The sequence below is a fragment of the Physella acuta genome, unplaced genomic scaffold, assembly GCF_028476545.2.
Source record: "Physella acuta isolate Inbredline_101_S28 unplaced genomic scaffold, ASM2847654v3 ptg000091l, whole genome shotgun sequence".
Classification (NCBI taxonomy): Eukaryota; Metazoa; Mollusca; class Gastropoda; family Physidae; genus Physella; species Physella acuta.
This window is the reverse complement of record NW_026731611.1, coordinates 77993-101533: the sequence shown is the minus strand read 5'-3', so window position 1 is coordinate 101533 and position 23541 is coordinate 77993. Positions and strand designations below refer to the sequence as shown.

General features: G+C 40.0%; 1 protein-coding gene across 1 annotated transcript in view; it reads right to left on the bottom strand.

The window, feature by feature from the left end:
- LOC131928826 (thyrotropin-releasing hormone receptor-like) overlaps nt 1–18623 on the bottom strand; it is a 45145-nt gene extending 26522 nt beyond the window's left edge. The window contains exons 1-4 of the mRNA XM_059284959.1: nt 18510–18623; nt 13366–13488; nt 12400–13099; nt 10710–10734 (exon numbers count right to left, since the gene is read on the bottom strand). Of these exons, the coding sequence (XP_059140942.1) occupies nt 10710–10734; nt 12400–13099; nt 13366–13488; nt 18510–18623 (962 nt within the window). The remainder of the gene's footprint in view (nt 1–10709; nt 10735–12399; nt 13100–13365; nt 13489–18509) is intronic.
- Nucleotides 18624–23541: the final 4918 nt, after the last annotated feature.

Here is a 23541-nt window from a genome sequence, read left to right as displayed (position 1 = left end):
CACGATAGTTTTGAGAGATTTGGTTGGCTTGTTCGTATTTCTCTTGTCGAAGTTCAAACCTAGTCACGTTTCCGTTGGGTTGCCTAGATATCAGGTCACGTGACATTTGGGATGCCTAGACACCAGATCACATGACCAATTGGTCGCCTAGACAACAGGTCACATGACCAATTGGTCGCCTAGACAACAGGTCACATGACCAATTGGTCGCCTAGAAACCAGATCACATGACCAATTGGTCGCCTAGACACCAGATCACATGACCAATTGGTCGCCTAGACAACAGGTCACATGACCAATAGGTCGCCTAGACAACAGGTCACATGACCAATTGGTCGCCTAGACAACAGATCACATGACCAATTGGTCGCCTAGACAACAGGTCACATGACCGTTGTCTACACTTTGTCACTCGACCATTTCGTCATTTCTATTTCAGGTCAGGCGTCCATGTACGTGATGTCGCTGCTTGTAGTCAAATACCGCACTGAATATCCAGGCTTCTGAATGTAAACACACATTTAAACAAACACTTTAAACCCATAAGTAAACACACATTTAAACACACACTTTAAACCCATAAGTAAACACACATTTAAACACACACTTTAAACCCATAAGTAAACACACATTTAAACACACACTTTAAACCCACAATTTGAACACAATTTAAACATACATTTAGCCCCACATTTAAACACAATTTAAACAAAAATTTAGTCCCACATTTAAACATAATTTAAACATAAATTTAGCCCCACATTTAAACACAATTTAAACATAAATTTAGCCCCACATTTAAACACAATTTAAACATAAATTTAGCCCCACATTTAAACACAATTTAAACATAAATTTAGCCCCACATTTAAACACAATTTAAACATAAATTTAGCCCCACATTTAAACACAATTTAAACATAAATTTAGCCCCACATTTAAACACAATTTAAACATAAATTTAGCCCCACATTTAAACACAATTTAAACATAAATTTAGCCCCACATTTAAACACAATCTAACTCCCCCATTATGTCCCTCTAAGAAAACCCATCTATCCTAGTTAAACAGAACTCGTGACCTAACCGAACACAAGTTCTATTTTTAGCATCCACCCGCCATATTGCCCCACGTGGTTGTGTATATCGGTCTCTCACCAGGCGTCCAAAAATAGACTGACCGACATTGTAGCCACACCCACAAACACATGAATGTACGAGTCAGCTGCCCTGGATGTGACAGACCACTGACCCAAGCACTGGATGACTGAGATGTCATAATTATCCTCTAAAAACACTGACAGCGGAAATTAACTTTCGCCGCCATTACTTAACCAACAAATGTTTATTGAAATTATTTGGGGGAGATCTGATGTAGACCGTTGTTGAAGATCCTTTTGTTTTCTTATAGAGTTTTTTTTTTAAAGTCAGTTTTTCGATGTTAAGATGTTTGGAACTTTGAAACTAACTTGATTCCATTGGTTTCTGGCATGCATCTTTCCTTATACCATTATATATATATATATATATATATATATATATATATATATATATATATATATATATATATATATATATATATATATACATATATATATGTATATATAACTGATAATTTAACCTGAGTTCACCATCCTCTAGAATTTTAAGTGCACACCCTTTTAACCATTGGTTAGTACGCAGTATCATGATTAGCAAAGTTGAGATTGTGATTCTCGCAGAAATACATTTCCATCAAGCTTTAGTGGCTTTCTTTCAAGCGTCTACTTGTAGTTGGGCAAGTACCAATGTTTGATTCCCCCCCCCCCCCTGGATTTCTTTTTTTTATATAGTCCCTGCGTCACTCGACGCGTGGACTCAAATTTGAACTCCCGCCACCAGCCTCCCCCAATGATTAAGTACTCGAAGTGGTCCAGTCCGTCAACTCTTTCACACCGTCCACTAGTGTGTGGGGTTCCAGTCTCGTCAGTGTATAGCTAACTCACGTCTATTTCATCTGTTCTCTTGTAGTGTCTGGGGTTCCAGTCCCGTCAGTGTATAGCTAACTCACGTCTATTTCATCTGTTCTCTTGTAGTGTGTGGGGTTCCAGTCCCGTCAGTGTATAGCTAACTCACGTCTATTTCATCTGTTCTCTTGTAGTGTGTGGGGTTCCAGTCCCGTCAGTGTATAGCTAACTCACGTCTATTTCATCTGTTCTCTTGTAGTGTCTGGGGTTCCAGTCCCGTCAATGTATAGCTAACTCACGTCTATTTCATTTGTTCTCTTGTAGTGTGTGGGCTGACTGGCGGAGTTTCTTGTTTTCAGTCAGTCAAGCGGGAATCTTCGCAAGCGTGGTCAGTCAAGTGAGACAGAAAATCTTCCTTATCTTGGTCAGTGAAGTGAGACAGAAAATCTTCCTTATGTGGTCAGTCAAGCAGGACAGAAAATCTTCCTTATGTGGTCAGTCAAGTGAGACAGGAAATCTTCCTGATGTGGTCAGTCAAGCAGGACAGAAAATCTTCCTTATGTGGTCAGTCAAGTGAGACAGGAAATCTTCCTGATGTGGTCAGTCAAGCAGGACAGAAAATCTTCCTTATGTGGTCAGTCAAGTGAGACAGGAAATCTTCCTGATGTGGTCAGTCAAGCAGGACAGAAAATCTTCCTTATGTGGTCAGTCAAGTGAGACAGGAAATCTTCCTTATTGTGGTCAGTCAAGCGGGACAGAAAATCTTCCTTATGTGGTCAGTCAAGTGAGACAGGAAATCTTCCTTATTGTGGTCAGTCAAGCGGGACAGGAAATCTTCCTTATTGTGGTCAGTCAAGCGGGACAATAAACCTTCCCTAACTGTCCTTCTGGGTATGCCAACAGGAAACCCTTGTCGTCGGAAACAATTAGAGAACACGACAGGGAATCACCTAATGACGTCACAGATATGTCTGCTGAAGTCCAAATTTAGCGATAGGTTGGGGTTAATGGGTGCATTAGGTGCTGATAGGTTGGGGTTAATGGGTGCATTAGGTTCTGATAAATTGGGGTTAATGGGTGCATTAGGTGTCGATAGGTTGGGGTTAATGGGTACATTAGGTGCTGATAGGTTGGGGTTAATGGGTACATTAGGTGCTGATAGGTTGGGGTTAATGGGTACATTAGGTGCTGATAGGTTGGGGTCAATGGGTACATTAGGTGCTGATAGGTTGGGGTTAATGGGTACATTAGGTGCTGATAGGTTGGGGTTAATGGGTACATTAGGTGCTGATAGGTTGGGGTTAATGGGTACATTAGGTGCTGATAGGTTGGGGTTAATGGGTATATTAGGTGCTGATAGGTTGGGGTTAATGGGTACATTAGGTGCTGATAGGTTGGGGTTAATGGGTACATTAGGTGCTGATAGGTTGGGGTATAATAATTAGGGTGATAGGTTGAAGTGAATAAGTGCCTTAATCAGCTGATAGTTTTGGCTTATTGGGTGCATTAATCATGTCGAATATCTTCATTACTAGCTTTAAAATTAGACTAGTCGTCCAAAGATAGGTGACTGTATTTTAATTCAATAAGGATCAATTTAAAACAAACAAACAAACGAAGAGTAATATTTGTACACAGGGTACTTACACACATAGACCAAATCTATTAAATCTCGACGCGATTCTACATCCTACTCTTTACTCTACCGTAGTTGATCTCTTACAGTTAACTCAATTCAATTCTTTAAACCTAGACATTTAGACACTGATTATACTCGACACTCTACATACATCAAACTGGACTATCGTATTTCGAGACGAAAACAAATGTGTAACAAACCAATAGAAACTTCCAAGATGATCTCTACATTTTCTTACACAAATGTATTACGGTAAGCAAAAAATAACACGCATATTCTAGATGTAATGACGTAAGTTCACCTGCCAGATGCAATGACGTCAGTTCATCGACATTTGCGGTCCAGACGTCTACGTAACGAGATAAGATTTTAAAAAGTTATAATCGGAATTAATTTTAAAAATGTTGCTTCGGATTTTAGAGGTTTTAATTTGCATTTTAATATCTGTAAAAAAAAATAATTCTTCGCGCTAATTTTCGCCAGCACAGCATGCTTAGATAACGAGAATTTATAGCTTGAGTTTAAAAAAATAATTATTGAATCAGACTTAAAAACTAACTTGATTAACTTAGACTTTTTGTGTTTAAAAATCTATTTAGATTCTCATTACTTAATTCCCTTTTTGGACGTGACCTTCACATTCTCGTGACCTCGAGACCACTTTTTCTTAGCATTTCTACACGTTTGCTTCTAAATCCGTCCAGATATTCACACTTAAGATCGTAGTTTCGACTGAATTAACTCCCTTAAGTTAGGCCGCACCTCCCCCCACCACCTCCCTCACCTACGTTGCTGCAGGGATACCCACAGTTGACGGTCCCCCCACCCCCCGGGGGAGCTGTGGTAATGGTGGCCAGGCTAGATCTATGCCGATAAGGTTTTTAATGTCTACGAATCTATCACTCGATGGCTAGTTGGTGGCGAGGGGAGAATACTCGCGGGTGATAAACAGCTAGGAGTTTAATGAAGTTAATCCAGGGGCCGTAATTCACTGGTTAGTCGGCTTTTTATTACATCAGTTGACGGTCGTGTTCTAATACACCAGTCTTAGAGTCTTAGCGTTGCCCGCCGGCCATTTTGTGGGCGTGGCGATAATGGATCAAAACCACGTACACTTTAGAGTTTAAAAGGACATTAGCTTTTCTAAAAGTTAGCTTATTTTTATACAGATTGTAGTGTTTAGTTTTTTTATACAATTAAATTTGGAACTACAACGGAAGTCAGTACCGTAATGTAGGTCAAGGCTACCTCGTTATGGTAGCGAGGGACACTCGAGAAGGTCTTGTGTGAAAAGTGTACACCCCAGTCTGCACTTTTGTGCAGCCTGGCAAAGAGAGGTTGGTGTCAAATTTCAATCAGATGGGAAAAAAAGTTTGAATTGGAAAAACCCGCAAGGCCGCGCGCACAAAGGGAGTCTAATTTGTTGATAGAAAGAAGGGAATCTCATTTGTTGATAGAATAAAGGGAATCTCATTTGTTGATAGAAAGAAGGGAATCTCATTTGTTGATAGAAAGAAGGGAATCTCATTTGTTGATAGAAAGAAGGGAATCTCATTTGTTGATAGAAAGAAGGGAATCTCATTTGTTGATAGAAAGAAGGGAATCTCATTTGTTGATAGAAAGAAGGGAATCTCATTTGTTGATAGAAAGAAGGGAATCTCATTTGTTGATAGAAAGAAGGGAATCTCATTTGTTGATAGAAAGAAGGGAATCTCAGTTGTTGATAGAATAAAGGGAATCTCAGTTGTTGATAGAATAAAGGGAATCTCATTTGTTGATAGAATAAAGGGAAAGGGAATTTAATTTGTTGACATTTATGTCAGCAAGACAATGCGAGGCTTTGGCAGGTACAAACTTTCATTAAACTTCTGAACACAGTCCTCCCTAAACTTCTGAACACAGTCCTCCTTAAACTTCTGAACACAGTCCTGAACACAGTCCTCCCTAAACTTCTGAACACAGTCCTGAACACAGTCCTCCCCAAACTTCTGAACACAGTCCTGAACACAGTCCTCCTTAAACTTCTGAACACAGTCCTCCCTAAACTTCTGAACACAGTCCTGAACACAGTCCTCCCTAAACTTCTGAACACAGTCCTCCTTAAACTTCTGAACACAGTCCTCCCTAAACTTCTGAACACAGTCCTCCTTAAACTTCTGAACACAGTCCTCCCTAAACTTCTGAACACAGTCCTCCCCAAACTTCTGAACACAGTCCTCCCTAAACTTCTGAACACAGTCCTCCCCAAACTTCTGAACACATTCCTCCCTAAACTTCTGAACACAGTCCTCCCCAAACTTCTGAACACAGTCCTCCCCAAACTTCTGAACACAGTCCTCCCTAAACTTCTGAACACAGTCCTCCCCAAACTTCTGAACACAGTCCTCCCCAAACTTCTGAACACAGTCCTCCCCAAACTTCTGAACACAGTCCTGAACACAGTCCTCCCTAAACTTCTGAACACAGTCCTGAACACAGTCCTCCCCAAACTTCTGAACACAGTCCTGAACACAGTCCTCCCTAAACTTCTGAACACAGTCCTGAACACAGTCCTCCCCAAACTTCTGAACACAGTCCTGAACACAGTCCTCCTTAAACTTCTGAACACAGTCCTCCCTAAACTTCTGAACACATTCCTCCCCAAACTTCTGAACACAGTCCTGAACACAGTCCTCCTTAAACTTCTGAACACAGTCCTGAACACAGTCCTCCTTAAACTTCTGAACACAGTCCTCCCTAAACTTCTGAACACAGTCCTGAACACAGTCCTCCTTAAACTTCTGAACACAGTCCTGAACACAATCCTCCCCAAACTTCTGAACACAGTCCTCCCTAAACTTCTGAACACAGTCCTGAACACAGTCCTCCCCAAACTTCTGAACACAGTCCTCCCTAAACTTCTGAACACAGTCCTCCCCAAACTTCTGAACACAGTCCTCCCCAAACTTCTGAACACAGTCCTCCCCAAACTTCTGAACACAGTCCTGAACACAGTCCTCCCTAAACTTCTGAACACAGTCCTGAACACAGTCCTCCCTAAACTTCTGAACACAGTCCTGAACACAGTCCTCCCTAAACTTCTGAACACAGTCCTGAACACAGTCCTCCCTAAACTTCTGAACACAGTCCTCCCTAAACTTCTGAACACATTCCTCCCTAAACTTCTGAACACAGTCCTCCCTAAACTTCTGAACACATTCCTCCCTAAACTTCTGAACACATTCCTCCCTAAACTTCTGAACACAGTCCTCCCTAAACTTCTGAACACATTCCTCCCTAAACTTCTGAACACATTCCTCCCTAAACTTCTGAACACAGTCCTCCCTAAACTTCTGAACACATTCCTCCCTAAACTTCTGAACACAGTCCTCCCTAAACTTCTGAACACATTCCTCCCTAAACTTCTGAACACAGTCCTCCCTAAACTTCTGAACACAGTCCTCCCTAAACTTCTGAACACATTCCTCCCTAAACTTCTGAACACAGTCCTCCCCAAACTTCTGAACACAGTCCTGAACACAGTCCTCCCTAAACTTCTGAACACAGTCCTCCCTAAACTTCTGAACACAGTCCTCCCTAAACTTCTGAACACCTAGAAACTTCGGAACACCTCCCCAAACGTCTGAACACAAACCTCCCCAACACCTTCCCCCCCCCTTTCCAAAAAACCCCAGTCTCATGTAAATGGTATCTAAGCCGTGTTTCTGTCCTTCTGCTGATGCCGCCTGATGAAGGTTTCAACAATGGATTAACTGGAGCAGACGATAGGAAACTTTTGGAGAAAAACTATCGAAGGGAGATAGCTCGGAAAAAAACACTTTCAACAGTTTGAATCTACAAAAAGGGAGGTAATAAAGTTTACAATCTTTCTCGTCTCAGTCTCAATGGGGTGGGGGGGGGGGGGGGTGGGGGTGGAATCATTACTTAAAAGAGGGAGAGACTTATTGATGTGTCACTAAGTCTGTGAGTATATAAGTCTGTGTGTCTTTGTTTGTAAGACTGCATCATCTTTTACGTTCGTGCCCACGACACTCGGGGTATATGAAGCAGAGTTCATCTGTTTATTGACCTCGGATACTATGGTCAAAACTATGTCAAGCCGCCTTTATTTCAGGTGGGGTTGGTACTTATCAGAGCTAGGTGGACTTAGGGGTCAAGCCCGGGATCCGAACTCGAGACTTTTGGGTAAGCGGTCGTTTACAAAGCAAGATATCACATGTACCAAACTATTTTAAAAAATAACAATACAACTAACTCAATGAGACCAAGAAGTAAAAGAAAGTATTGCTACATAAAAGAATCCTAGCCAGAGACTGACCGTAATTGTATGTGTTTTTAGGACGGTACCCCCCCCATTATGTTTACATTTGTGAACTGTCCCTATACTAGTACATGGACGGGCTATTACATGTGCACATTTTTTTATGCTTCAAAGCAAAACACAGGAGGCGCCCACGTCGTTTAAATAGATTTTCAAATGGTGACAATAAAGCGAGTATTTCTTTAAGGCGAGTTATTTTAAGGGGAAGATTTAAAGTTAAGTTCCACTCAGATATGTTCAGCAAGCGAGGTATTTTAAGGGGAAGATTTTAAAGTTCTACCCAGATATATTCAGCAGGAGCCGAGACAATTGTATTCAGCAGCTTTATAGGGATTTGTTCTTGTGTTAGTTGGTGTGTGGACCAGTAGCCTGGCTCAGACTTATCCAGTCCAACATAATGTTGCTAGACTTATCCATTCCAACATAATGTTACCAGACTTATCCAGTCCAACATAATGTTGCCAGACCTATCCAGTCCAACATAATGTTGCCAGACTTATCCAGTCCAACATAATGTTGCCAGACCTATCCACTCCAACATAATGTTACCAGACTTATCCAGTCCAACATAATGTCGCCAGACTTATCCAGTCCAACATAATGTTGCCAGACTTATCCAGTCCAACATAATGTCGCCAGACTTATCCAGTCCAACATAATGTTGCCAGACTTATCCAGTCCAACATAATGTTGCCAGACCTATCCAGTCCAACATAATGTCGCCATATTTCTCTAGTCCAACATAATGTTGCCAGACTTATCCAGTCCAACATAATGTTGCCAGACCTATCCAGTCCAACATAATGTTGCCAGACTTATCCAGTCCAACATAATGTTGCCAGACTTATCCAGTCCAACATAATGTTGCCAGACTTATCCAGTCCAACATAATGTTACCAGACTTATCCAGTCCAACATAATGTTGCCAGACTTATCCAGTCCAACATAATGTTGCCAGACTTATCCAGTCCAACATAATGTTGCCAGACCTATCCAGTCCAACATAATGTTACCAGATTTATCCAGTCCAACATAATGTTGCCAGACTTATCCAGTCCAACATAATGTTACCAGACTTATCCAGTCCAACATAATGTTGCCAGACTTATCCAGTCCAACATAATGTTGCCAGACTTATCCAGTCCAACATAATGTTGCCAGACTTATCCAGTCCAACATAATGTCGCCATATTTCTCTAGTCCAACATAATGTTGCCAGACCTATCCAGTCCAACATAATGTCGCCATATTTCTCTAGTCCAACATAATGTTGCCAGACTTATCCAGTCCAACATAATGTTACCAGACTTATCCAGTCCAACATAATGTTGCCAGACTTATCCAGTCCAACATAATGTTGCCAGACTTATCCAGTCCAACATAATGTTGCCAGACTTATCCAGTCCAACATAATGTCGCCATATTTCTCTAGTCCAACATAATGTTGCCAGACCTATCCAGTCCAACATAATGTCGCCATATTTCTCTAGTCCAACATAATGTTGCCAGACTTATCCAGTCCAACATAATGTTGCCAGACTTATCCAGTCCAACATAATGTTGCCAGACTTATCCAGTCCAACATAATGTTGCCAGACTTATCCAGTCCAACATAATGTTGCCAGACTTATCCAGTCCAACATAATGTTGCCAGACTTATCCAGTCCAACATAATGTTGCCAGACTTATCCAGTCCAACATAATGTTACCAGACTTATCCAGTCCAACATAATGTTACCAGACTTATCCAGTCCAACATAATGTTGCCAGACTTATCCAGTCCAACATAATGTTGCCAGACTTATCCAGTCCAACATAATGTTGCCAGACTTATCCAGTCCACCATAATGTTGCCAGACCTCGCCACAATATCAACTTTTGTTAAACCATGAATGTATCATTTCCACTGTTCTAGACATCTATCGTGTATTTTATACTCATTTTTTCCTTGCTAAAGCCACTGAAGCAAATATAAAATAGGCCATTGGGAAAGGATTATGTCCATTTTGTTTTTGTCGCTGTGAGTTTATGTCCATTTTGTTTTTTGCCAGACAAGAAAATACACAACTGTAACTATAATATAAAGTTAGTATTTAAAATTATAATAAAGAATATATAAGTCGCTAGTTTTTGATTTAAAAATTTCGGACTCACCAATCATTTAAGCTTTACCAACACAGCTCATTACGTACCTACGACAACGGGTTTTGCACTTAAACGCCCCCGAAATGATAAAGCCCCAAGCTTAACATAGGGGATTAAACGAGCTCTCTATAGTAACCATATGGCTTCTCTCTCCCCCCCCCCCCCGTAAGTATCAGTTTGTGTGAGGTCATGTGTACTGGACTGTGTGTACTATCGGTCAATTATTGAAATGGGGAGACTGAACGCTTTTAAGTTTTAGAGTTAAAGGTTAGCTAGTAAACAAAAACATCTCACCAAATATACACAGATTTGCAAAGTGCTTGAGCGTGTCAACACATACTAGTAGGTGTGTTGTCTCTCCAAACATCTACTGTATGTGTTAACACACCTCTTGTATCAACACATCACTTGTATGTATCAACACATCTCTTGTGTCAAAATATCTCTTGTATGTGTCAACACATCTCTTGTGTCAAAATATCTCTTGTATGTGTCAACACATCTCTTGTGTCAACACATCTCTTGTATGTGTCAACACAACTCTTGTATGTGTCAACACATCTCTTGTATGTGTCAACACATCTCTTGTATCAACACATCTCTTGTATGTGTCAACACATCTCTTGTATGTGTCAACACCTCTCTTGTATGTGTCAACGCATCTCTTGTATGTGTCAACACATCTCTTGTATGTGTCAACACATCTCTTGTGTCAACACAACTCTTGTATGTGTCAACACATCTCTTGTATGTGTCAACACATCTCTTGTATGTGTCAACACATCTCTTGTATGTGTCAACACATCTCTTGTATGTGTCAACACATCTCTTGTATGTGTCAACACATCTCTTGTGTCAACACATCTCTTGTATGTCTCAACACATCTCTTGTATGTGTCAACACATCTCTTGTATGTGTCAACACATCTCTTGTATGTGTCAACACATCTCTTGTATGTGTCAACACATCTCTTGTATGTATCAACACATCTCTTGTATGTGTCAACACATCTCTTGTATGTGTCAACACATCTCTTGTATGTGTCAACACATCTCTTGTATGTGTCAACACATCTCTTGTATGTGTCAACACATCTCTTTTATGTCTCAACACATCTCTTGTATGTGTCAACACATCTCTTGTATGTGTCAACACATCTCTTGTATGTGTCAACACATCTCTTGTATGTGTCAACACATCTCTTGTATGTGTCAACACATCTCTTGTATGTGTCAACACATCTCTTTTATGTCTCAACACATCTCTTGTATGTGTCAACACATCTCTTGTATGTGTCAACACATCTCTTTTATGTCTCAACACATCTCTTGTATGTGTCAACACATCTCTTGTATGTAACACCTAGTGTACGTGTAAATCTAGAACATTTGGTGCATGTGTACCGAGAAGACGCGAACCTGTATATTGTAATTAATGAAAACAAAATCTTCCTCTTCACTGGGTTAAGCCAGCGAAGTTCCTTAACTCTTCCTTAGATGTTCAATAATAAAGTATGGTTCAAGGAAATGTTTTCTGCTAGTTAATTTTTACCTTTCTATTTTTGTGAGGTCTAACAGAATGTCCTATTTAAATGACTTTTAGGCAATTTGTTCCTCATTTAACTAAGTTTAAATACAAATACATAAGGGACAATATATTGAATCTATTTTTTTTCGTTCGGAATCATGAGCATGTATATTATGTAACAATAGTTTTTTTATTTAAACCGAATTCAATTCAGCATTAAGAGATCCACATAAAAACAAAAGAATATATTGTGTCTGCATTTCGTTTTTTTCACCACTCATACTTAATTTATTTAAATGAGCTTTATCTAAAAGATTTCTTCATTAAAATCCGATAACACCTAATCTATTTCTCAAAACTTTTTGTAAATGTTTATATTTAAAAGTTTTCAGTACACAGTCTTTGAGAATTTCTGGTTGTTACATTAAAGTTAAGTAAATATTTAGACCTGAAAGTTTCTAGTTATTACAATAAAGTACAATACATATTTACTTATGAATCCAATAAAATAGAATACATATTTACCTAGGAATCACATAAAGTAAAACACATATTTACCTATGAATCACATAAAGTAAACCACATATTTACCCATGAATCACATAAAGTAAAACACATATTTACCTATGAATCACATAAAGCAAAACACATATTTACCAATGAATCACATTAAGTAAACCACATATTTACCCATGAATCACATAAAGTAAAACACATCTTTACCAACGAATCACATAAATTAAACCACATATTTACCCATGAATCACATAGTAAAACACATATTTACCAATGAACCACATCAAGTAAACCACATATTTACCTATAAGACCCAGCCAGGGGGAGCAGTAGAGCAGGGTGAAGATCCACAAGATGGCGATGATCTTCTTGGCCCTGCTGACCGTACACATGGTGTGGGCCTTCATGGGGTGGCAGATGGCGATGTAGCGCTCGATGGTGAAGGCGGTGATGGACAGGGACGAGCTGTCCACGCCCAGGTACTGCAGGAAGATCAAGAGAGGGCACATGAGCCGCCCGTAAGGCCACTCGTCCACTTTAAAGAACGGCTCCGGGATGGCCGGAAGTGTCCCGGCGAGCAAGACGATGCTGTCGGCCACTGCCAGACTCAGCAGGTAGCAGTTGGTGGTCGTGTGCATGCTGCGGGTGCGCGCGATCACCACCACCACCAGGATGTTGCCGAGGAAACCGAAGACGAAAATGACGGACGAGAGGGCGGAGGCGACGACCATGAAGAGCAGGGAGTAGTTTTTAGGGTGGGGGAGGGTGGTGTTCTGCACCTCGGTCAAACCGGAAGTGCTGTTTAACAGCGCGGCGTCCAGGCAGCTGTTGAAACTCCTGATGACGTCAGTGGTGTTGGTGACGCCGGCGCTGAACGTGATGACGTTGGCGTTCAAGCCCGGGGTGATGACGTTCTGGTACACAATCTCGAACTTTCGCTCCAGCTCGTAGGCTTCCGGTCTAGCGACCTGCTCGGGGTTTGACCCTAGGGCCGACTCCCCCCACTGTAGCATGCAGATCACAAAGGTCGTCAGCTTCAACGGAGCGTGGACAAAGCTTAACCATAATCTTAACGCACTCATTTTCATGAGAGAAATAAAACCACCGGCGTTGTTAGGCGCACGCCGTCAACTCATAAACTCAGATGGAATGGAAAGATAAAAAAAACGTTAAGAAAACATAGCACGACGCATTAGCGAAAAAAAAATGATTAAAATATAAGCTGATTAGTGAAAAACTTGGTAATGTCTTAAATGTTACATGGCGTTACAGGGTGCTCTGATCTCTCGCTTTTTCTGAGTTTTCCTGGGAATCTCTTAAAAGCATTTTGTCTGTCTGATTCTCCGAGCGTTAGGAGAAGTCTGGGAAGTGACGTCATTGGTGGGCCGTGCGACTGAAAGAAAACATAAAACAAGAAGTTAAGCCGAACGGAACACGTATCGGAACAATCTTTTGACGATTTAATTCCACTAAATGCGGTCGTTGATTAAATTTTAAATTAAAAGTCAGCTTAATGACAGATTTAATATCTAAAATCTTGACTGGGTTTTTTTAAAACTTGGAACACCACTTTAATACACCATTTTAACAAAAGGTGTCATCATTGACCACGCTAGTCACCACCTCACCACATAGACTTGAGCATATGTGAGACGTTGCAACACGTTGAAAGGTGATCTGTGTAGTGATACTGACTAGGTTTTCCTCCTTGCATACGGTGCTCTCCATATCATATTAAATACATCAAGCCCTATCTAAGATCTGATTATTTTCAAGCCAGCTAGGATAAAACCAGCTGGGATTAAGCCGGTTCAGCTAGGACCGGCTGGGACCAAGCCGTCTGATGTAGGACCGGCTGGGATAAAACCGGCTGGGATTAAACCGGTTCAGCTAGGACCGGCTGGGACCAAGCCGTCTGATGTAGGACCGGCTGGGATAAAACAGGTAAAAAATTAAGCCGGTTCAGATAGGACCGGCTGGGACCAAGCCGGCTGATGTAGGACCGGCTGGGATAAAACCGGCTGGGATTAAACCGGTTCAGCTAGGACCGGCTGGGACCAAGCCGTCTGATGTAGGACCGGCTGGGATAAAACAGGTAAAAAATTAAGCCGGATCAGATAGGACCGGCTGGGATAAAAACGGCTGTGTGTAGAGCCGTTAGACGATAAAACCCATTTAGATTACATATAAACTGAAATCAGCAAGAGAATAAAAATAAAATAAAACCTTGGCACGAAAGACATCAGTTAATGCTGACAGCATTCTTTGGTCGAATGGTTGAGCTTGCAATGTTAACTCCAATGCCATGAGTTCGGTTCCTGGATCGATTATAGGTAACCCTCGCCCCAATATTCAATGACAAATTCAGCTGCATCATATGTAACCACTTTAACAACAAAACTCTACTTCATCTGATCTACATACTTCGAAGCTGTATCTAGCTAACAGTGTTCCAATAAAAAACTTTTATAAAACTCTGCAGCTATCTAGAATTATCATCAACAATGTTACACACTTAAATTTATACTCAATTTTAAGTAATTTAGTTATGGTTTCAGAAAAATGTGTATAAAAAATTTAGAAATGTAATAAAATATTTACGTATAAATTTTTAGAAAAATTGTTGCAACATATATATACTTCTTAAAGTATATGCTGTGTTATAACTAAAAACACGTTACTACCACTATGAAAATTTGACATGTGTATGTCTAATAATTTTTTTGATGAATATTTTTGTTTTTCTCCCTTAGTTTGGGTGATACTGCCCCCTTAAAAAAACGATTGTAAAAAAAAAGTCACAGGAAAAAAAAAACACAGGAAAAAAAAAACACAGAAAAAAAGTCACAGGAAAAAAAGTCACAGGAAAAAAAGTCACAGGAAAAAAAGTCACAAATATATATTTGCATGGGATTTGTTAATACTTTTATGTATTAAATATTCAGAGAGTGCAAATTAACTTAAGATTAATTAAATGTAATGTAATGTGTGTTGGTTGTATACGTATAGTAATTTTTATAATTCATCTAAAAATATTTAGTATGAATTATGTAGATTGTAATTTTTTAAACATAATACTTATAACATTTAATAGAATGTCCACGGTTTTCATCGTTGTTTTTTTAAATTAAATTACCGTGAAATGGTAAGGTCATCTGAATTACTGCCCTCAACTCATCGCAACAATAGTTATGCTTAGTTCAACCATCTTTACTGCCCACATTTATCACGCTCATTACATAACAAAACTTAGGATCAAAACAGAGAGCCGACAAGGTTCAAAGGCTGTCATTGACACAAAACGTCAACAACCAGAGCCGGCGTTAGGGGTACGCGGGGCCTATGGCCAACCATCCGCGCGGGGCCTTATATTTTTTTCATTGGTGTATAATTAAATAAAACATGTACAGTGAGGCGTTTTTTTTTTCTTCTCAAAGCGAATTAATATTTATAACGATATATATGGTATTTTTACATTAAGACACTGATTAACAAATAATTTGTTTACTTAAAAGTGCTTTTATAAGTTTGAGACACGCATTAAAGAGACGATGAACGTCAGCTTCAAACCTGATTTTTTTACATTAATGTTTATTTATGAAAATCTTACCAGTACGTTCACAAACGAAGATCTACTTTTCTTGCCTTTCGTGAGGAAAATTCCATAATTATATCATCATAGTCCAAACTGGAGGCTATGTCTTTTTCTATTGACAGAATCGACAGGCCGCAGAGCCTGTCTTGGGACATCGTTGATCTCAAATAGTTCTTGATCAACTTCAGTTTGGAGAAACTTCTTTCGGCGCTTGCCACTGTGACTCGAACTGTTTGCAAGATTCTGTAGGCGATCGCCGTATTGGGAAAGGAATCCCGAATACTCCAAATGTACTGAAGGCACTGTTTGGCTGACTTAATACCTTCGGGCACTTTGAAGCAACGTTAAATCGGTCCACAGTGGCAGGTGATAGTATCGATATTTTCTCAATTTATCGAGTGTTAACAGGGGCATTCAAAGTGTGTGGATGCCGGGGAAAATAGCAAAACATTGATAGATTTCGGAATAAGCTCGAATCGTGAAAAAAACTGTTTACAGCTATAGATATCCAAATGAAATGACTCTCAAATGTAATCACGGACGCTCAGTAAGGTGGAACACTGGGGGGGGGGGGGTGACAGTTGGTGGGGTGAGGTGAAGCCCGTGAAGGATAACTGTACATTTAAATCTATGGGACGCCAAACCCTAAAAAAAAATCAGTTCGGGTACTACGTTACTGGATCTGTCCGCAGCCATTCAAGAGAAGGTGCGTGTGTATAGAGCGTCCACGTATTACATTACAGGTTAAGACCGCGTTCTCACAAGAGAAGGTCCGTGTCTATAATTAGAAAGTGAACCATGTTATTTATGAGTTTCGCGATGGCATGCTCGGACTGCCGGTAATTTAGACGTTTTAGAAATCAGGAGAACTTTACTATAAAACAGTCTCGGCCCGATGTATCAAACAGTATAGACTTTATAATTTGTTTAGTGTGCCCACACTATTTTAAAACAAGAATCACTATGGCCTTAACTATTATACTGAATATCCCTACACAGAGGCGTAGCGAGGGGGGTGCGGATCGCACCGGGTGACACCATTAAGGGGGGTGACACCAAGGCAAAAAATAGCAAAATATATAGAGAAAAACTTGAGGGGGGTGCACATCGAAAGTTTGTTTGAGGTGGGGGGGGGGGGGTGCAAATCGAAAACTTGAGGGGGGGGGTGCAAATCGAAAGTTTGAGGGGGGAGGGGTTGCAAATTGAAAATTTGAAAGTTTTTTCCCGGGAAGGGTCGCTACGCCTCTGGGGGAGGGGGGTGTCACCATTAAGTGCCGCACCGGGTGACACCCGACCTCGCTACGCCACTGTCCCTACAATTAATTAAAATAAACATGTGCTTAATCACTTTACGAATACCGTTAAAGTTTACCAAAATGAAAATGGACATAATTACTGTATAAATGCCCTTCAAAAATATAAAAATAAATACAAGTATAATGTATTTAAAGATGACCTGACAATATATAAAATAAATATGAACATAATTACTGTATGGATGCCTATCAAGCGTATCGTGGTGAATATGCATAATTATAAAAAAGATGCTCATACAGTGTATAAATTATGATTTTAGGGATAAATACTCTGGAATTCCGGGGCATGTCCCCATCCGCTCACCCCCCCCCCCTCCTCCTCTGCAAGACATCATCAGGTCACTGACTGTTTACTACAGGCACCCCCGCCTGCTCACTAAAATAACGTCTTCAACGGTCCGCAAACAATAGGGTATCTTTTTACATTTTTCCCGATTTTACCTCCCATGTCAGGTCGGGGGCTGCGACCGCCATCTCCAGTCACCTCAGGACAATAGCAAGTCGACCGTGCCAGCGATGTGTGACACTAATGTCTTTCTTTAGAATAACGGTCTGTCCCAGCCCATGTAGAGGATAACTCTCTAACATCAGCCGTGGCCTCAGTTTTAACATCCAACAACTTCGGCCATTTAGTTGGGGTTTTTTTTTAAATTTAATTCAGCAAAGGTTATTTAAGTTTACAAACTAATTCAGGCAACAATGGCCTTGCTGAAGCGCGGGGCCCCTTCAAGCGCGGGGCCTGGGGCGGCCGCCCCGTTTACCACCCCCTAACGCCGGCTCTGTCAACAACACAAAATATGTTCGGACAATGCCGACTGAGGAGAGGCCCGACCATAGAATAGCCTACGGCAAAACCTATGCAAAACACAAGATGTGCCTAAATTTCTTTTATAGTTAACTTTTCTACCGCGTATGTAACTAAATACGTAACAAAAGTTAAGATTGTTGTGTAAATTATCTTAGAGTATTTTTACTTACAATTTGTATAAATCATAATACTTTTAACGTCTATAAATAATTTATGCTATCACAAAATACAACCCACAAAAATAACATACAAAATTTTACAATTCTTAACAAATAAATCAAAAGATTTCTAAAAAGATTTGTGTGACTTTTTTTCTGTGACTTAATTTCTGTGACTTTTTTTCCGATAAAATTTTTCCATTGTGACTTTTTTTCCGTGACTTTTTTTCCTAGCAAAAACTGTGACTTTTTTTCTGTGTTTTTTTTTTTCCTGTGACTTTTTTTCCGTTTACCAAAAAAACAACTTGTAGACTTTGAAATAAATATGCAAGTATTAAAACACCAGATACCAGCATAATGGTTTAAAATTTAAAATGAACACAAGAGCTAAATTCTCCAAGAAAAAAAATAAAACAACTTTCTAACATAATATCTTACCTTCGATCAGTAATTGTTTCTTAAATATTTTCCTCACACTGCTCCGAGTTTTGAATCGACAACTCCCCATGGTTAAGAAAAGCCCCACCCCGTAGTTACAGCCGACAGATGGCGAGACAGGCCGCTCTCTGGCGCTAAATCTTGGGCTCTGTCGTCTGCTGATGTCTGCCACGTCTCCGTGCTGCCGCCATTATCGGCTGCTGTTCTGACCATCTTTGTCAATCTGCTTTTGAACATGCGCGCGCTATGTCGTGCGGACAAGCGATTCGCTGCCCGGGACAAAATGCCCTCCCAGCTCTCCCCGGGTCAAATCTCCCCGGGAATAAAAATTTCGGAATTGCCGGGGGATCGGGAAAAACAAATTGACCGAGTTTCAGTTGAATGTGGTTTAAAAAAGAAAAACAAAACAACAAAACAAACATGTGAAGGGAGCTAACTTTTCAGCAAGTGAAAAAAAAAACCCATCAACAAATCTACTACCATTAAAATTTTGTTACCATCTTATCCAGATCCCTGGCTGTCATCCTTCACTGTGGCTTCTGAAATAAACAAGTCTTTCGTTGCCGGTCATTTTCTGTCATTGCCTACCAATGCCTATCTTTGCCTACCACTCCTGCCATTACTTACCTGTACCAATCATTACCTACCACTCCTGCCATTACTTACCTGTACCAATCATTACCTACCACTCCTGCCATTACTTACCTGTACCTATCATCGCCTACCACTTCCTGTTATTACCTATCATCGCCTGTCATTGCCTGAAAGTACCTGTCATTATGCCGGTGAACGTCTCTCACCGTTGAAACTAATAACTCCGTGATAATCCCGTGATAATCCCACATAATCGTGTCACTGATTGCGAGTTTGTCAGGATTAGTCATGTTGTTGCTACCATGATTCATGTAACTACTGAATCATACCTGGTGCTGTCGTCAAACTACCTTTCACCATTCCTGTTCCTGCTGGCCATAGAATGGCTTATGAAGATGTCAACAGAGAAAACGCGAAACGGTATACAGTGGACATTGTGGAGCCAGCTGGATGACCTGGACTTTGCTGACGACCTGGCCCTTCTTTCTCACACACAACAGCAAATGCAAGATAAAACCAACAGTGTTGCTAATTTTTCTACATGCCTGGGCCTGAACATCCACAGAGGGAAGAGTAAAGTTCTCAAAGTCAATGCATCAAACAGCAACCATATAACATTGGCAGAAGAAGCCCTAGAAGAAGTAAATAGATTCACCTACCTTGGGAGTATTGTTGATAAGCAGGGTGGGACAGAAGCAGATATAAAAATAAGGACGGACAAGCAAGAGCAGTCTTCAACCAACTAAAAAATGTTTGGGGTTCTGGAGATTTAACCCTTCAAATAAAAAATCCAGCTCTTCAACACACTAGTAAAACCTGTTTTACTCTATGGAGTTGAGACATGGAGAATAACTGCTATAAATAAGAAGAAAATACAATCATTTATAAATGAAATGCATGCCTCAGAAAGATCATGCAAATTCGCTGGCCTAAAACCATCAGAAATGATGTTCTATGGCAACGGACCAATCAACTGCCAGTGGAAGTAGAGATCCTCCAGAGAAAATGGAAATGGATTGGCCACACACTCAGAAAGCCTTATCCAGCATAACAAGACAGGCCCTCACCTGGAATCCACAAGGCAGGAGGAGGAGAGTCAGACCAAGAAAGACATGGAGACGTGACCTGGAAGAAGACACCAAGAAGATTGGATACACCTGGGGACAGTTGGAGAGACAAGCCCAGGACAGAGACGCCTGGAAAGCTCTTGTCAGCGGCCTATGTCCCAGGAGGGACGACAGGCAAACCTAACCGAACCTTGTGTACCTTAAACACAGTACATAACGTTGATTGCTCCAGCACAATATTGCTTGCCCCCCCCCCACACAATTGCTTGCACCTACACACCATTTCTTGCCCCCCTCCCCCCTACACACCATTGCTTGCTCCTACAGAACTTTGCCCGCTCAGCCATCTCGAAACTTCCATTTAAATTGTTTGTATGTAACAAATCGCATCTATGTGCAGTAAACAGCAAATCAAAATCATGCCCTCATAAATAACACGCCAAAAAGGAATTACCGACACCAATAAATGAACACACGTCAGACTTGAACATTTCCTTACTTTTTCGACTTGATCTAGATTTCGACATTTACCGGCTCCACATTTTGAATACCCCCCCACCCCCCCACACACACATTTGAATGGTGCTGACCCCGCAGTCGTATGACGTCACTACAGAAATTTATTTCTCTCTGCATTAACCCGGGTTTTGAATGAACAGGTCCAATTCTAGTTTTGCATTTCTGAATGTGCATGCTGTTACTTTCCCGTAAAACCTTTTTTTGCTTCTAAGTAGATTAAATTTCCAGAGAAAGTTTTTATTCATGACATACACTCCAGAAATTCCCAGCTCTTCGTCAATCATTCCTCCAATAATTCTTCCAATCATTCTTCCAATCATTCCTCCAATAATTCTTCCAATCATTCTTCCAATAATTCTTCCAATCATTCTTCCAATAATTCTTCCAATCATTCCTCCAATCATTCTTCCAGCATTCCTCCGATCATTCCTACAATCATTCCTCCAATCATTCTTACAATCCGTCTTGCTGAAGAGGAAGATTGTTTACATAAGGAGAGTAGGATCAACGGATGGGTGCATCAAGGGGAGGGGGGGGGGGGTGTCGATGATGTGGGAGAAGGGGGTGACTTCAATTTCTTCTTGTTATAGAATTAGTTTGTATGGGAGGCTAGGTCAGGTATGGGGGGGGGGGGGTCATTGACGCGGGGAGGGGGATGACGCAATAAGCAGACATTGTAAGAAAGTGATATTACACTAGTATTGTAAGAACTTACTGTGGTGGTGTCGTCCCCCCCCCTCCCAACATTTACCCAGGTGACATCAGCCACTGCCCTCTTAACTTGAGCTTAGATCAGCTTTGTTGTTTTCTTTACCCCCTGTAAAATCATGTTTGTTCAGATTCCCCCCCCCCCCCCCTTCCGCCCAAAAAGTTAAAAGTTTATTTACTTTTCTTCCATCACCAAAATACTTTGTTCATATTTATACCATCAAAAACAACATAATTGTTCAGCAGTGTTTCTTCCAGTCATCTCTTTGGGGGAGGGGGGGTCTATATAGAAAATATATACTTTTACCAGTGTCCGGCCCCTACCCCCCCCCCCCCCCCGAAAATTTCAAGTCTTTCTCCCCCCCCCTCCCCGGGAGAAAAAAGTCTGGAAGACACAATGCTATTCAGAGTTCTACCCCAAAAAACAACATAACTGTTCAGATTTCTCCCCCCACTTACATCCTGAACACCGGCCACCATTACTTACGCCCCGTTTAAGATTTGGTATTTAAATGTCCAGATTATTCCGATCAGGAGTCAGAGGGCGGGGCAGTAGGAGGAAAGTAAAGCAGAGTTGCCTGTCGTTAGCCTAGATGTCGCCTTCACTATTCCGGTGCTGGGCTGGTTTGTCCTTTATTGGGAACATCCCAAACAATGGACGTGTACAGAAACAAGAACACTTGGCAAAGCGGAACTGCAGTGCCGCCAGACCCCGCAATGCGGGGGGGGGGGGGGGGCACGCCATTTAGGGGCCCACAGACGACCATAATAATTTTTTAATAGTTAAAATTTTAAAAATTTTCTTGCATTTTTACTTTCTCGTATATAGGCCTACGAAGTATAGAGAAAGTATTGTAATCGTGCAAAAAAAAAAAAAAAATCGTGATGTTTACAAATCTCGACGTTTTACATCTCACTGATACGGAAAAACATAATTTTGCAATCTTGTCCGTATGTCTGTGTGTCTGTCTGTGTGTGTGTAAACACGATAACTTGAGTACCGTACAGCTAGGTTGATGAAATTTCATATATAAGTATTTTATCAAAATCGTAGATACGTATCAACTTTTGAGCGATTTCCGATAACCGGAAGTGGTACTTTTCCTGCTTTGAAATTTTCAAGAGCCTATAACTTGAGTACTATTTCAGATAGATAAACGAAATTTCACATGTAAGTAAAAGATCTAATTCTCTACCTTCTGTTAAATTTTGAGTAATTTCCGTTGAACGGAAGTAGTAATTTACGCTACTTCCGATTTCTCAAAAAACTAATGTAAATTTTTAAAGTACTAATAATATTGCGCACTTTTATGCACTTTTTTATTTAGCGTTCACTTGGTGTGCAATTCTTTTGTCTACGAGATTTTATTCTATTTTTAAAACTTTAAGTATTTAAAATGGATTAAAAATCATGTCTATAGCCCGAGTTCCCATCCCTTGTTATTTTATATAAAAATATTCTAGAAAGTTTAGGGGAGATCACTCCCGGTTTATTAACTTGATGGTTGTTTTGTAAAAAGATTACCATAGCTGCGGTTGGATTATCTTTAATCTATAGACACCATCCCAGACACCATAGACACCATCTCTTGTATATTCTTTTTCCCTTTGTTTTTAAAGCACACTGAAAGCCGATTCCACTTTCTCCTACAATCAAACTTATCGAAGATAAGTAAACGTTCGAACCACTCTCGTGACTTCTTTCCCTTTTTTAAATAGTCAAATAAGGGTGCTCATAAGCTCCTTTTAATAGATTTGCACTAAACAAATTAAATAGTAATTACTTCTCTTAATTATTTTGTTTTATAAAGTACTTACTAAAGAATGGCATTGTATAAAAAGGAAATGCATTTAAAATTAATAATATAAATACAAAATAACATAAAAATAAACATAACATGAGACACCATTACTTATACAAAGCTTTCATGTTTTATATTCTTTTGACAGCTATAGGGTAGACAGTTTCTAAAGCAAAGATAAAATAAACTAAATTTTTTAAACAGACACTATATATATATATATATTTTATATATATATTTTATATATATATATATATATATATATATATATATATATATATATATATATATATATATATATATATATATATATATATATATATATATATGGGGGGTTAAAAAAAAATTCCCTTTTGGCCCTTTTTTTCTAGTTCCGCCACTAACACTTGAAGTAAACAACTAAATTTATTTAATTAACAATTAGCTTCATTTAATTAAACA